Source organism: Lepisma saccharinum, chromosome 14 (genome assembly GCF_977018435.1).
Source record: "Lepisma saccharinum chromosome 14, izLepSacc3.1, whole genome shotgun sequence".
NCBI classification, from domain to species: Eukaryota; Metazoa; Arthropoda; class Insecta; order Zygentoma; family Lepismatidae; genus Lepisma; species Lepisma saccharinum.
The window spans coordinates 54,985,164-55,000,894 of record NC_139242.1 but is presented as its reverse complement, the minus strand read 5'-3'; the positions used below and the strand labels follow the sequence as shown (position 1 = coordinate 55,000,894).

Here is a 15,731-nt window from a genome sequence, read left to right as displayed (position 1 = left end):
GGTACATCACTGCAGGAGTAACCACTATCGACAGGGAAGGGTGTGACATAAACTGGAATAGTGTCATTGTCTGCAATGTCACCTGAGTGGACATATTGAATGTTGGTAGGCATGAATATAAACTGTTAAAGAGTTCCTGTTTCAACTGGTGCTGGTTTCGTTACAGTAAGTGCAAAACTCTTCTGTAATAAATTATCCTAACCACGAAGAACATTATAAAATTCCTTGTTTATTGACCACAAATAATCACAAATTAAGAACTATGGACACGAGCATCAGAAGGCCAGATTGAAAACAAGATATAAAAGAAGTGGAACTAGATAGGAAAGCAGAAAATGTAATCGAGAAACAAGCACTTGATTGTAATCCCCCATGACACTAGGAAAAATGGAAGGCCAAAAAAAACTCATGGAGACATGCAGTTGAAAAGGAAGATGCAGAGAGTTGGAAACCCTTCATGGATGACCTATGTTCCAAGTAGGTCGATTATGTTATAAAATTATCCCCAATTTTACAAGTTCCCACATTTTAAGTTTCTTCACCTTGGACCCCTAAAAAACATAAAATGGAGGATCTACTGTATATGTCTTTAAAAATTATTTCTAGAAGTCTACTGTGTATGTTGTGACAGTTAAGATCTTGTTAAAATAAAATATGTGGAACTATAATTCCCCAATAGAAGTACAGTCATGGACACTTCTGGGTTGTAACGATTCGATTGAAAGTTAAGGGCATTGTTATAACCCAGAAGTGTCTGTGACTGTACATATAAGTTTCAAAGGAAGAGAGAGAAGAACAGATCTACAACAAAATCAATTTACTTAACATTTTTATTCGTGTGTCTATGTACATAAAGCATAACGCTATACAGCTCATTACATTATATACAAGTTTCACTCAACGGGCCTACAAAAAATTGTGTCAAGGAAACACACCCTTCTAGGCCAATGAATTTCTTCCTCTTTCATCACGGTGCTTCTAATAACTCTAAACAAAATCAGTCTGAATGCTTTGTTACGTCTACTCCAGTCTTTTTTTATATATATAATATATGTACATGATAACTCACTACAAGATGTCCAAGACTACAGTTCTCAAAGACTAGGAGGTTTGTGTCCACAAAGACCGAGGCATTTTGTCACTGAGAAGTTACGAAGGCTTTAGCTCGGAGAAGCATTGGTCACATAGAAATCTGAGGCACCAGCAAAAGTTACAGTTTTTGTTTATCATGAAAGAACAAGTGGTTGAATTCTTATTTTTAAATACACTCTTTCAGAGAATAACAACACTTTCTGATTTACATAAATATTTCTAAAAACCAATGCATATAAAAAAAGATAATTTTTTACAATTTTCCTTTGTACTTACAATAGTTATTTTTTGTGTGTCAGGAGTTACCAAGAAGCGTTTTATTTTCCTTGTTACATTCTGAGAAGCTAATCTTCAAATATAAACATGTTCACTAATTTTTTTTCTTAAGATTTGAACAGCGGAGCCTGTACAAATGAAAACTTACCATGCAAACAACACTGCTTTGGTACAATACTCTCATCCACAGGAGAAATACATTGTTGTTAACCTCTATTCTTAGGGATTCAAGAACACAATAGTAAAAAGAAATTCAAATCAAGAAGCACAAAGTTACAAATTTTGCTAGTTACACCTTAATGAGACTCGTGAAAAATATACAAGAAAAATATTAACATTTTCTTACTAATAAACTATTTTGATTCAGAATTGTGTGGCATTGTTAGTAACGTTTACATAAAGTGTTGACAAGATTATACAGGCAATTTAACAGTAGAACTTGAACAGTTCATCTTGATGGTGGTCTACAATGACACAATTAGTGCAATTTGTCACATGTTTATCATGTTTTATCAAATGAAAATGCATACATGCCGATGATATAAAATACATAAAGATTTTGTCGGTACAGAAATTTCATGAAAAATAAAATTTATAAATTGTTATATTAAGCCAAAGGAACTACAAAACAATATCATATAACAGTGAATTATTATGGTAATAAGGGCTACCAATTTATCAATATCCTTAAATATTGTTTAGAATTAATCACAGATAGTAGTAGCTGATACGTTTTTGGTCTCCAGGTATATAATATTGCATACTAGAAAAGTGCGCAATAATAATTCTGCATCAAACTTTGATGATAAAAATTAGTTTTGGGATTAAATTTAGAGATATGGTATAGTTGTAATGTAATTCTTTTATGTTCATATTTTTTTAACACTTATAACCAATTTTAAATGGATACACTTTTCAAGTGTTGGTACCAGCATTGGTTCAAAGTGCTACTGATTTAAGAAATGTAATGGAGATTTAGTTTTATCTGGGATATTTATTGAGAATAGATTAGCATAAACCGTGCAGAACCTGGCCTGGAGGGGCACGAAGAACAAGCAGATCCACAAGAAAGGGGAACAGGAATACAGAATTGGAGAAGGAACTTATGGACAGGTATCAATGAAGAAGTACTGTAGACAAGACTTCTATATCTATTAGTTTCAAGAACCGTTGATGAAACTTAAGAGTGGAACTGTTTCTTGCCACTAGGCAGTGATTCATATCCAGCATCTCTGTCTACTTAGATCAGGGTTTCTTGGCCATGGCAGGCCCTGACATCATTCATACCGAGTGGTTGACAACTAATTCAAACCTAATTTTATATTAGTCAAGAAGCCTGGATAATTGAACAGCCATAAATTATTTATTAATTTTTAATTTGAGGGGCACATAGTAATTAATGCACAGAGTTAAAAAAGAAAATACAAAGCGATTTATCATACAAGTAAAATTGTTGGAATCAGGACATCACTTTATAAAAACAGACTTTACTGGGCTTTGGTCTCAATGACTGTTGAGAACGATCGGCTTGGATGACTCGTACACATTAGCTGTTGGGTAAGTCATAATATCAACAACAAATTACATCAAGCCTGCAAAATACCAATGAACACCCACACGAGCACGCTAGTACACTAAAAATAAGAAACGTGTTCTGTGTAACAAAGAAAAGCTAATGTAAACTAAACTCTATAGTACAACAGCAGTCCAAGAGACAGGGCCTGCCAGGCAGATTTTCATTGGGTGATTCATGGTCAGCGCATAGTCTCCCATCGCCACTGTTTTCTGGCTCTCGAGACCGGGGCCCACTACTACTTCTTTTCAAGTAGCTCCCCAATTGGCCTCATGATGCTGGGTCAATGCTGAAATTTTCGAGGCTCCCACCAGGAATCGAACCCAGGACCTCTTGCACCAAAGGAAAGAGTGCTAACCATTTGGCTAGGCAGAACCAAACAAAGATAAAAGTATATGCAATAATAGCTAGATGTGTTACTTTTAATTATAAATCAATGTAATTCTGTTTCATAAAACCTATCTTAAAATTTATTCCCAGGTTCATCTCCCATCACAGTAATACTTCCATTAGAGATTTTATCGTCTAATTTTCTTACAATTGTCCAAATGACTTCATTTTGCATATTTTATATCTAGTGAACACTACTTACGAATATTATGAAGGAAAGTAACTGAAGCTGGATAAGTCTGTACAGTCATAATCTATGGAAACTAAATTAATTGTTAAAATGTTGACATATACCTTCAATGTAAACATTTTAAGCTTGAACTCCAAGAAAAATCAGGAATTTCTTGATAGGATTTCATTATATCTTGGTGATTACAAAAACAACTGTATATTCACAGCATCTATAAGGGATTTAAATTATACAATATCATGTTAATCAAACTCTTCATATTTTTTGCTAAGTGGCTGTTTAAAATTATTTTATATTCCAACTACTTAGATTATGATTTCAGAATTTTTCTCTGTCTGGTGAATGACAACATCCACATTTGCATCCTTCCATTTCAAAACTTCAAATAAGCAGTCAACGTTTGTTATATTCTGTACGTTAAGAACTATACAATACTTAAGGACACTCTTCATGGGAATCACAAACTAAAGAGATTGAAGGGAATGTCATTGTCACACACTAACCAAGTGGGTAGATAGAAATATCTACAATATCGAACACTTCAGTGCATTTTATTACTTCACCTCAAACAATATATTGATGGCAGTCCAAATAATTGCCCATCAAATAGTTATTTTTGGAGTCCTGAGATTGAGAATGTGTGGAGTCTTATCTATACTCTTGCTACTAAGCGCAAAAGAAAATTAGAGCACTCACTTTCCTTTGATATTTTGTGGAAAGTAATTTACAGTTGGTACTGGGAACGTAATTCTCCAGAATTCAACTTGAAGGATAAGGAAAAAAACTACCTAAAAAATCTCTAAAATTTCAGAGTTTGAAACCACTACATCCTACATACAAGTCACTGCACTATTCTCTAAGCAATAAAAGTTTAGAGTTGTCAATGAATATTAGTTACCTTCATAGGTGGATACAAAGAGGGAGCCACTCAAGGAAATTGTGTTACCATGGAGATGGGTTTCTTTTCTTTCACACTGCATTCAGACTGCTGAAAACACTTGGTGATAGGAGGGAGATAAGTTCCTGGAATGTTCTGATCTTTCCAATCTTATTGGTTCAACTACACAAATGGACAATGGATTGTTTATGAATGAGAGTAAGGTGTAGCTCTATTCTTTCATTAAGTAAGTTCTTTCAAGGAGGATGCAAGGTAGTTTTTTCTTCAGCAGGCAGAAAACGAAAGAGACATCTATGCAGCCTGGTGTCAAGACAGGAGCTATAATTTTGTACTAGGAATATATGGAGCAGTGGTGCTCTAGTCAGCAGGGCACTGGACTATTTGGGTTCAATTCCCAGGGTTGGTGATCTAAGGTTGGAATTTTTCCAGCCTTGTCCCTGCATAACTGGGGGGTAAAGGCAGTTGGAGTGTGTTGCTGATCACATTGCCTCCAAAATGGCAGAGATTGAAGGATGTGTGGGTCCCTACCCCCCAGTATCCTTCTATATATGCCTCATGGCATGGTGCAAAGTGCACGGGGAACTTTACCTACCTATGAATATGTAATGTAATAGAACTGCACAAAACTCGTGAACAGAAATGAGATAGGTCCAAGCAAATAACATCAGACCAGAAATGTCCAAATGGGACTTTAACACTGAAAACTTCATTCTCCATAAGAAACACCCGGAAGTCTAAATGCATTTGTTGATGTTATTTTTAAAAACCATTATCTATACCCTGTCCCAGCTAACTCTGGAGCAGGGCCTTGCATAGCGGCAGGGAAGGAGGAGGGAAATCGAGTGGTGAAAGTGCAGCGTTGCCAACTGTAGAGCCCTGAATGTAGACGTACGGTCCAGACCTTTGTCCGTATGCTAAATGTACGGCTTGTCAAAATTTCCACTTGCTGTTTTATCCCTAATATTTCCCTAACAAATTCTTACACCAAGCAAATGGACCCGGAGACAAAAATACGGTCCGTTTGCACCTGTGGGTATTATATTATACTTTTCAAAAGTTTGCAATGCTGCAGAGCAAGGGAGAGAAAGCGGATAACTCCAGTCGTTCATTATGCAATCCCGTTTCTCTCACTGTTCATTGGTGGAGCAGTCTCGCGTCACTACTTGCACAGAGACTTGTTCTCGTTTGCCTGGTCTACAGTTAGCTGGTACGGGGGTTTACATTAATAATGAAAGAGTGGCCTTCATCTGCTGCACAAGGAGAAATTCATATCTAGGATACATTAGCAGCTCTTTCCAATATTAAAGTGCATTTGACAGAACTAAAATAAAGGTGCACCTTATCTAAAAAATGTATCTCAAGTCCTTAAGGCTGGAAATAAATAAGTTGATAGGCAACTGAAACATAAGACCACTTGAGTACATATATTTATACTTACTAAAACTGTGTCATCTAGATGAACTGTTCACAATTAGTTCCACTGTCTTACCGTGCCACTTGCTTTTCTAAATTTGTTTCAACTTGCATGAACCCAATTTTAAGGGTTGGTACTTGTGTGCTAAAATGAAATTCAGATACATGATGAGGTGAGAGAAAGAAATGTAAGGATAAAGTCAAGATGACAAAAGATGTACGAAGCACAGTGGCAGAAAACACTTGTCATGCAAAGTCAACATGAAAGATCAAAGATCCGGGAACTCCCCTCCAAACACTCTTCGCTGAGGTTCTGGCGTGTAGTGTAATCTTGCTCTGAAGTGGTGATCCACTCGTCTGTGCTGTGGGGAACCTGGGACCGAACTGCTCTCTGACAACCTTCTAGGGGGAGGCTGCGGGGGTGATGGTGAAACGTACCTGAAGTAAAGAAAATATTTTTCGTTCTAGAACTTGGGATTGCAAGGAAAAAATCAGTGGTTCATCAATCTGTTACAGATTTATTAAATTAAACTTAGTTTTGAATTATTGCAATTTACAAAATTGCTAGTTTTGCCACCACATTCAAAGAACCAGTAATTTTTCCAAACCTCAACTAAGAATTCATAATTGTTAAATTGGTGAATGAATTACCATTCACACACACATTTTGTAACAGCATAGCATTTTTTAATGTTTAAGTGAAAGCATAAAGATCCAAATTATATCTGTTTTACGTAGAAATTTCAGCGAAAAATGAAGGCTCTACCAGGACTCAAAGCAAGGGCTCAGGACTCCAAGCCTGCATTTCTTGCTAAAATTTCTACATAGTACATCTGTTGTGCGTGCCATATTGTACGATATTTCAGTTTTACTATGCAAGACAAGTCTTAATAATAATCATGTTCAAAAGGACTGTTCTATATTTCAGCACTCTAAATGATTTTTGTCTATTTTAACCACTCTATCAAAACTTGACTTTTAATTTAAACTACTATCTGAATTACACACACCACTCTCACCCTCTCCCGTGCACACACACACAAAATTTGTCACATAATTTTTATGTGGAATTAAGTAGTGCAGATTGTGCATATTTCTGAGAGTACCTGAACTTTGAAATGACCCAGATGCTAGAGGCTACCTCGTTGTTTGCAAATTCCATCAGATATGCAAGTTGCCTCATTTGCGTATTTTCATATACACATATACATACACTCATCAACTTGCTTGTACTGACATCCAATATATGATTATGATTACTATACAGGGTGTACCAAAAGTCCCATTACCCCCCCCCCCCTGAATTGTAGACAAACATGCAAAATGTTAATTTTAACAGCATGCGTATGATGAGAGGATGGTATACCATTAAATCAGACAAATGACCACCATTTACTCCAGAGGATCAGTGTGCACACCACCATTTTCATGGCACATGTATTCTCTTACACGTATTGCAAAGTGCACTTTTGCCCCAGACTGTTGGAATCAGATTCGACCAAGAAGACCCAAACGTTTCAATTCCGGTATGTACCTCAATGATGTGTTGAGACAAATGGATTGGATGAGGATCGCCAAAATTACCAGCACCTCTGAAATGGCCACCCCGAAGTACAGATCTGACATCTTGTGATAATGCTCTATGGATTCACATCAAACAGAAAGTCGCCCATAATCGTTATCAGACAACTGAGGCACTTCAAGAAGCTGTTCGCTGGGCGTTTGCTTCCCTCACGCCAGCCAATTTAACGAGGATTTCACATTCCACCTGGAGGCAAATAATACTGTGCCATGAAAATGGAGGTGTGCACACAGATCCTCTGGAGTAAATGGTAGTCATATGTCCGATTTAATGGTATACCATCCTCTCATCATACACATACTGTTAAAATAACATTTCGCAGGTTTGTCTACAATTCAAAGGTGGGGTAATGTGACTTTTGGTACACCCTATATATTAAAACTAAACTTCATTTTGACACCTAACATTTATAATTCCTGACCAGATTAAGTTCATGTGCAAGTCAACTTGTATTTGTTTTCCATTAAAAAATTAACTGCTATTCATACTCACTCATACATTCAATATAATCAATTATTCTACTGCATATTATAAATCACTGCATGCAAAGCATTTATTTTTAACTTGGATTATGAAGAAGCAAGAAAGAAAGAAAAATGCAACTTGTGAATCATTGGGTTTACTTTCATACACCATGTTTCATCAAGCCACCTAATACATATGTTTAATAATGTCACATGGCAAATTAAACAATGGACCATTTAGGTACATCTAAAGGGGATAAAACAGGAAGTAGGTGTCAAAGCATAATAATGGGTTCTAAAAATGAACGTCAACATGAACTAAACTTATATTTTTCTAAAAGTAAGTCAAGACAAATGCACATTCATAAAATACACATTAAAATGCAGTGCCAATTATTAAAATTAAGAAGCAAGCTCAAATTAAACATTGTCAGGATGTTAACTTTTGTAAGGGAATAACAAAAAATTATAAAAAAGAATTAAACATAATGAACAAGATTATCGGCACCCTTGAGACATGCAAGTACTAAAGTTATTATTTTTCTATTCACCCTACATTGAATAATAAAGAACACAAACAATATTTTTGTTAAAGTACAAACTGATACTAGAAATATTGTCAGGATATGTTCCATGGGTACTAAATCAGAACATTATCATATTCAAAATATATTAGATGTAGATTTCCAAGACGATGTTATTTTTGTATTTCATGTATCTTCCTATGTATAAAGATATGAAACTATATGGAATATTAATTTCACAAAACATATGCATATTGAGACATTCACACAAAAAATCAACCTTTGCTGCCATGTCTATAACAATGAGTACCAACTTCACTTTTAATTCTCTCAGGTAGTGTTTTTTAATGGTCATGCTGTACTAAACCTTCAATAATACATGTACAGTTGAAACTGAGTTATGTGTATGTTAAAGTGAAGAGAAAATAATACATATAACTGAGAATTACATACAAATCAGATTTAGATACCATGTCATATATTTATTAAAATACTGTAATTGTATCTGTTTTGAGGAACAAGATACATGTAATACAGGTTATTTCTGTCAAAGTGGTAAATTAACGAATCTAAAAGTTTGAGTTTCGAATACATTACATTTGCCACTTTATTAGTGAACACTTTAATACTGAAATACTATAGTAGACACTCCAGTTTTATGATTTTTACTACCAAATGTATTTAAAAAAATAGTCTAAAATAGCATTTCTTTTACTGATGACTGTGCAAAGGGTGCTGTAAGCGATGTCTACATCTACAGCTATTTCAGTTTTCATTTTATGTGGATTACCATCCACTTCCAGTATAAATTTTACTCTGGTCAAGCATGTAACATTTCCTCTTTCTGTTCTCCATGGCCGACCAGTAGCAACTGGAAACTGTCACTTCTGTGACATTGTTGTAGCTGCATTTTATGAAAATTAGTATGTATAACACCAAATTATGTATAAATGAATTATGTACAAATAAGGTTTAATTAACACGTTTTAAAATTATATTTTGCTGGTACATACAGTAATTTACGTATAAATCAGAATTACCCACAACTGAGTTACCTATAAAGCATTCTCAACTGTATTTAAAATGTACTGATAAACATAAACTTTTTAAAATGATTAACCTTTCATTAATCTGGTGAGGTAACGAAGCTAAAAGATTCAAGAAAGTGTCAATGAACTATGCAGTTTGACTTGCCACTGAGGAATCTTAGAAAAGTTAATGATGCACCTTTATGTATGTATCTTATTAATGAACAGATAGGCTTCGGGCCAGTTTTTCAATGTTCAGTTAAGCTTCATGTTAGCACTAACTGGAAGTTTGGGAAAATTTCGGTTTTTCAATGTACAGTTAGCTCGTAAGTGGAACTCTGGTTCCAGCCTAACTGGAAGTTACGAAGTTCCACACTTGCAACTTCACTGTCAGATTATACAAGATAGGATTCATAAAAATGTTAAATTGGTACAGAAAAATACTTGTCTTGTTTGGCAGAGCTTACCAATGTCCATGCAAATATGGAAATTAAGCAGCCTAGTTGCTAGAATTCGCTTGGCGAGGTCGTGTTGGAGAATTTGTGACCAGGATATCTGGTCTACCACGCGGGACTAACTCCAAACGGTAATTTGGTGCAGTGGTTAGCGGCACCATCTTTCGGAGCATGTTGTGTTTTGTAATAAGAGTTCAAGCCCTGGTCACGTATCTTCTTTTTTTCTTGTCAATTCTTTATTACATGTGTTGCCTTCAATTCATGCTTTATTGTTGAATGATCTTCTCGGAGAATTATTAAAGTAAATTTTAAAATTATATTTACTCGTAGCTTTTTTTTTTGAACTTGACCTACAAAGCATGCTTACTATTAAGTATTAACATGTTCTTTTTTCGCTCAACAAACTTGCATAGAGAGGTATAAAGCATGCAGTCAAATGTACAATATTTACATATTAATAGTGTTTATATCAACAGACAGGTATTATTACTGTTTCGACTTTTGAGTTCTTCACGCTTCTTCCACAAGAAGGTATCTACGCTTGCGCCTCATAACAGCATTTGCCCCACATGGAATTGACCTTTATTAGAAGAAAGCCAAATCTGTACTGCTTGCTTTCTTTAATTTATTTTGTAAGAATGGATACGCACGCAGCCATTGTTCCAATCGTTTATAATGCAATAACATGCTTTCTCGAGTGTGGCGCGCTTGTAGTTCTATATTTAAACGCCATGCTCTGTACCAGTCGACGTGGTTTGAAACTATACTAACAGATGGCACGCAGATCAATTCCCTGTAATATCCATGCTTCAGCATTGCCAACTCAAAGTTTTGGAGAACTAACCACAACGCACTATGGATTAGTTAACTGGCAGTTACTTTCGCATTGAAAAATCTGGTGCTGGTTAAGACTGGCTGTTATCTCCAACTGGTAGTTAGTTAACAGGACATTGAAAAAACCGGCCCTCAGAAAGATATCTAAGACCTTCCCGATCGCACAGTAGCAATGTCATCAAATTGTTCAATAACCGGTGGAGACACATAGTGGTTCACTTTCAAATGTAAGTCCAGTCCCAATTAGCTTTTCTGTGCATAAAATGGGCTTAAATTTACTGTGCATGACAAGTCTCAATTAAATCAACAGAAAGATTAAATTTCATATTGGAAACCATAGTTTCGGCAGATTTATTTTGGTTGCAAAAAGAAGTATTCTTATCTCCTTCTAACATAACAAAATACAACTTTTGCGACAATAACATACCACTTCTCCTCATATCCATCAACAGTGAGGATACCAGAAGTGAACATGAGGATTAGTCATCCATTCATCTCTTCCTACCCCTCACCAAACGGTAAGAAAACTTTTTAAATGAAGTTTTACCTCAAATATTTCATGTAAAATGCCTATTTAAGTGTGAATTAAATGGAATTGTTCCCTTCTCTATCTCCTCTCCCTAAATATTGATTTTTCTCTGAAATTTTAACTTGAAATCTTAGTTTTCAATGGACACATTTAGTTATGTTGGCTCATGAAAAAATCATGTCTAATGTATAAAACCAGAAATAATAATAATAAAATAATAACCTGTGGCGTAACAGCTCTTGAAGGCCAGTGCCTACCTACCGACTGCCGGCCTCACTCCCACCAGAGGTAGCAGATCATTCAACGAGTTACGGGGCGACATTTGGTCAGCATGACAAACCAAGTTGTAGGTTTTCTATGGCCAGGTTACACTACTCATTCATAGCTCCCAATTTTCCTCACGATGTGGCCAGCAGTCCCATACAATGGGTGAAATCTCAAGAGAAAAGTTGTTACACTCCCCCCCCACACCCCCCCAGGAGACTTGAACCTGCATGTATCCTATAGCAGGAGCCCCAAGTTTACACCTTGACCACATACCCATGGTGCATAACAAATACCAGAAATGATCAACAAAAAGATTATCCTAAAATTGCAAGGTTCAAGCAGCAAGACAAATTACTCACCCTGACTACCACTTTAGTGAGGGTGACCCAGTTCCCCGATTTCATCCACAAGGTACAGTTTAGTTGAAGAGACTTATCTGTTATACAAACAGGTTTCCAATTTGAAACCCTTGCATTTGTGCTAAAAGAAGTAACAATCCTTACAAATTGTTAAAAAAAAAAATACGCATTTTATATGCCAAATAGGCAACATAAATGAGGTTTCATTTACTTACATTATTTTTTAATGCACAAAAAATTATATTTTGAAATATGCCTCTGCATATATATTCTCAGTTCAGGTGTAACATTTAATGTGTGTGTGTTGGAGGTAGGAGCGAGCACATTGTTATCTTATAATGCCTAATGATACGGCCAATTTTTAACTTTCTGTAGCAGACAGACACAAATCATTTCATATATTCAGTATTCCATTATTCTACAATCTGGAATTTCTTTCAGCCCTTGATATATTATCTGTGTCAAACAGGTACCAATGGTTGGATTTGTTGACAAACAGGCAAATTAAATTAATAGGTGGCCATGAATATTTCGCCAAATGAATTAGATATTGTTTTAGGTCTTTTGGTACTCCAGATTACAAGTTTGTTGCTTTACTAGTTTCTGCGATATCAAAGGATTGTATTACTTACGTTATACATTTCACAATTCTGCATTGCACAATTGGATGGTTATTTCAGATTAATTTTTAAGGCTCACTGCCTTCATTCGCTAAGGGTGTGGCATCTGGATTAAACCACAGTTACTGCATCCATCATGAATGTATTGATCGATTCTCACAGACAATCTCATCGAGACTGTTACGTTGCACGATGTTAGTATTATGTACCACCAATTTTTTCAACTTCCAATGGACAGACAAATGGAGTAACTGGGAGTACAAATTCCCAGATTAAGCTAGAATTTTGATTATCTTAGTATAAAACAATGTATTTGTTGCTGGTAATAAAACAGGGACATTCCGTGTGAAAACAATAACTGAAGAGGCACTTTTCAACTTCACATATTTTGATTCATTTGAAGTTTGGCATACTGGAAGGGCCACTTGAGGTAGGAAAACATGCAACTTTGCAGATCCATATATTTTGTATTTCCGAAATTACAGTGTTGCAAACTGTGGGGTTTTAACCATTTTTTCCAACATCTTGTTAACTTTAATTTACAATATTTCGACAACCAGGGCACATACGGAAGTGATTTGGACGGCATTGTAAAGGTCTTGAAGGGCTCTGTTATTTAGATATCTTATGTTACATAAATCATTAAATGCAAGCCTGCCACACTTAAACAATAGTTTTTCCATATGAGTGCACGGTCCAGAAGGCAAGAATGTGGTCACTTTCACATTCGTAGAAGGTTACAGCATTCTGAGGTTGGCAACTCTGGAAAGTTGTAAACATCCCACACCCATACAATGACATAAGGAAAGGGCAGGTATAGCACTCAAAATGCATGTAAAAGGATACGGAGGCCTCGAATGCCTTCTTGAAGCGGCAGAAGATGAGTACACCACAGCATGGAAAGATGGAGATTTCCATCCCATGTCTAGGCACACGACAGAAAATGCTTGGGATGAAATTTCCCTTATGATTAGATTATTGAACTACAGTATTATTCTCTATAAAACAAGTTTAATATGAGGCGCATCCAGAAAGTAAGTTTCCCTATTTTTTTCCCGTGAAAGTAAACATAATGAGCCATGTATATTGCACATGCGCAGCAGAGCTAAGACGTATCAATCATATGCCAGGTGGACAGATCCCCCCCGGCGCCAGTAGCGAGGCAGCAGTGGTCCGAAGTGGAAGCTTGTATTCCTTCTCCCGCCGCATGCCAGTAGCGAGGCAGCAGTAGTCCGAAATGGAAGCTCGTATTCCTTCTCCCGCCGCATGCGAGGTTTGGTCGGTGATAAAGTTCCTGAATGCACAAAGCATTGCGCCAATTGACATTCATCGTCAGCTCTGTGAGGTCTATGGGCCAAACATTATGAGTAAGCAGATGGTGTGTCACTGGTGTCGGCAGTTTTCGGAAGGTCGTCAAAGTGTCCATGATGAAGAGCGCAGTGGGCGTCCGTCCCTCATCACTGATGATCTGGTTGAGCTGGTGCGGCAGCACATCGTAGAGAACCGTCGCTTCACGATTACGGAGTTGAGTAGCCTTTTTCCGCAGATATCGCGATCCATGTTGCTTGAGATTGTCACGCAGCGCCTGCTGTTCAAAAAATTGTGTGCCAGGTGGGTGCCGAAAAACCTGACACCCGAACACAAAATGAAACGTTCAGGAGCAGCACTGACATTCCTGCAACGGTACAGTGGAATCCATGAGTATTACCGTGCAAATTGTTCATCATCATGTTCGTACACTTTATTTGACCCAATAAGAGATCCAAGAATTAAAAGAAAACTCAAAACAAGCTGTTGACAACTACTGCACCAGCATATATAAAAATCCATCGCTTTAAAACAAATAGGATGTAAGAGAAAAATTAATGAAAATAGTCACGGACAATTTGAACGGTAATACTCATGGATCCCACTGTACCATGATGACAGCGATGATTTCCTCGACAGGATCGTCACGGGCGATGAGACGTGGATTTCGCACTTCACCCCGGAAACCAAGCAGCAGTCTATGCATTGGCAGCATAGTGGATCTCCGGTCAAGAAGAAATTCAAACAGATGCTGTCGGTACAGAAAGTGATGTGCACCGTGTTTTGGGACAGGAAGGGCATTTTGCTCATTGACTTCCTCCCCAGAGGTGAAACGGTGAACGCTGACCATTACTGTGAAACACTAAGGAAATTGCGACGTGCCATTCAAAACAAGAGGCGTGGCATGCTTACTGCAGGTGTTGTGCTCCTCCATGACAATGCTCGTCCACATACGACTCGGCGCACAGCAGCTGTTTTGACGGAATTTGGCTGGGAGTTGTTTGATCATCCACCTTAAAGTCCTGATCTGGCTCCCAGCGATTTTCACGTTTTCTTGCACCTCAAGAAATTTCCTGTCCTCCGTTGAGCATTTTGGCAACGACGAAGAGCTGAAGACGTCTGTCACACGCTAGTTCCATTCACAGGCGGCAGAGTTCTACGACAGTGGGATCCAAAAGTTGATACCACGATACGACAAGTGTCTCAATTCTGGTGGTTGCTATGTTAAAAAATAGCTGAACCTTTGCTGTACCTGTTGCCAATAAATGGTTTCCTGAAACTGTGTTGTTGTTTTTTTTTAAAAAAAATAGGGAAACTTACTTTCTGGATGCGCTTCATAATTATCCATGTAAGTCCAGAAATGTGTAGTAGTTGTGCAACTTTGCCACCTAAGCAGAAGCTGCCACTGCTGCATTTCAAATTATATTTTTTTTTATTTGTACAAGCTTTAGTTCATTGACAATCAGTTGCATGACTCCCATGGAAATACTTCAACAAATGTTATCCCTTGACAATCATTGACTCAATATAACAGGATAATGTCATATTTGTCTATTGTTTGGCATGTCTTGCAGTTCACCAGATTTTTATTTTTAAAGTATATTAACAGTATTTTACTCCAAATAATGCTCTAAAATTACACCAATTTAGTTCTTACTCTCCATAAATATACTCTAAACAGAAATTCGAAAATATCAGCACAATTTACCATGAATTGAAACAGTTTGTCTGATTTTACACATATGCAATACCAGATGAGTCATCCTGCTGGCAAATTTCTGCTTAAAATCTCTAAATTTGCTGCAAATACCACGGTCAGAATATCAATGCAGTTACCATCATTTCTAACCCCTGGCCCTCCTACACAATACACCCTAGGACTAGTGACAGTCTTGTTTCCGGAAATGTCTACAAAATTATAAGCACGTT

At 36.8% G+C, this 15,731-nt stretch overlaps 1 protein-coding gene across 1 annotated transcript in view; it reads right to left on the bottom strand.

Moving 5' to 3' along the window:
• Window positions 1–812: 812 nt before the first annotated feature.
• The window catches only part of LOC145998901 (dual specificity mitogen-activated protein kinase kinase 7-like), a 39,985-nt gene continuing 25,066 nt past the window's right edge, over window positions 813–15,731 (bottom strand). The window contains exon 9 of the mRNA XM_083135643.1: window positions 813–6,270. Coding sequence (XP_082991769.1) covers window positions 6,102–6,270 — 169 coding nt within the window. The 3' untranslated portion in view covers window positions 813–6,101. The remainder of the gene's footprint in view (window positions 6,271–15,731) is intronic.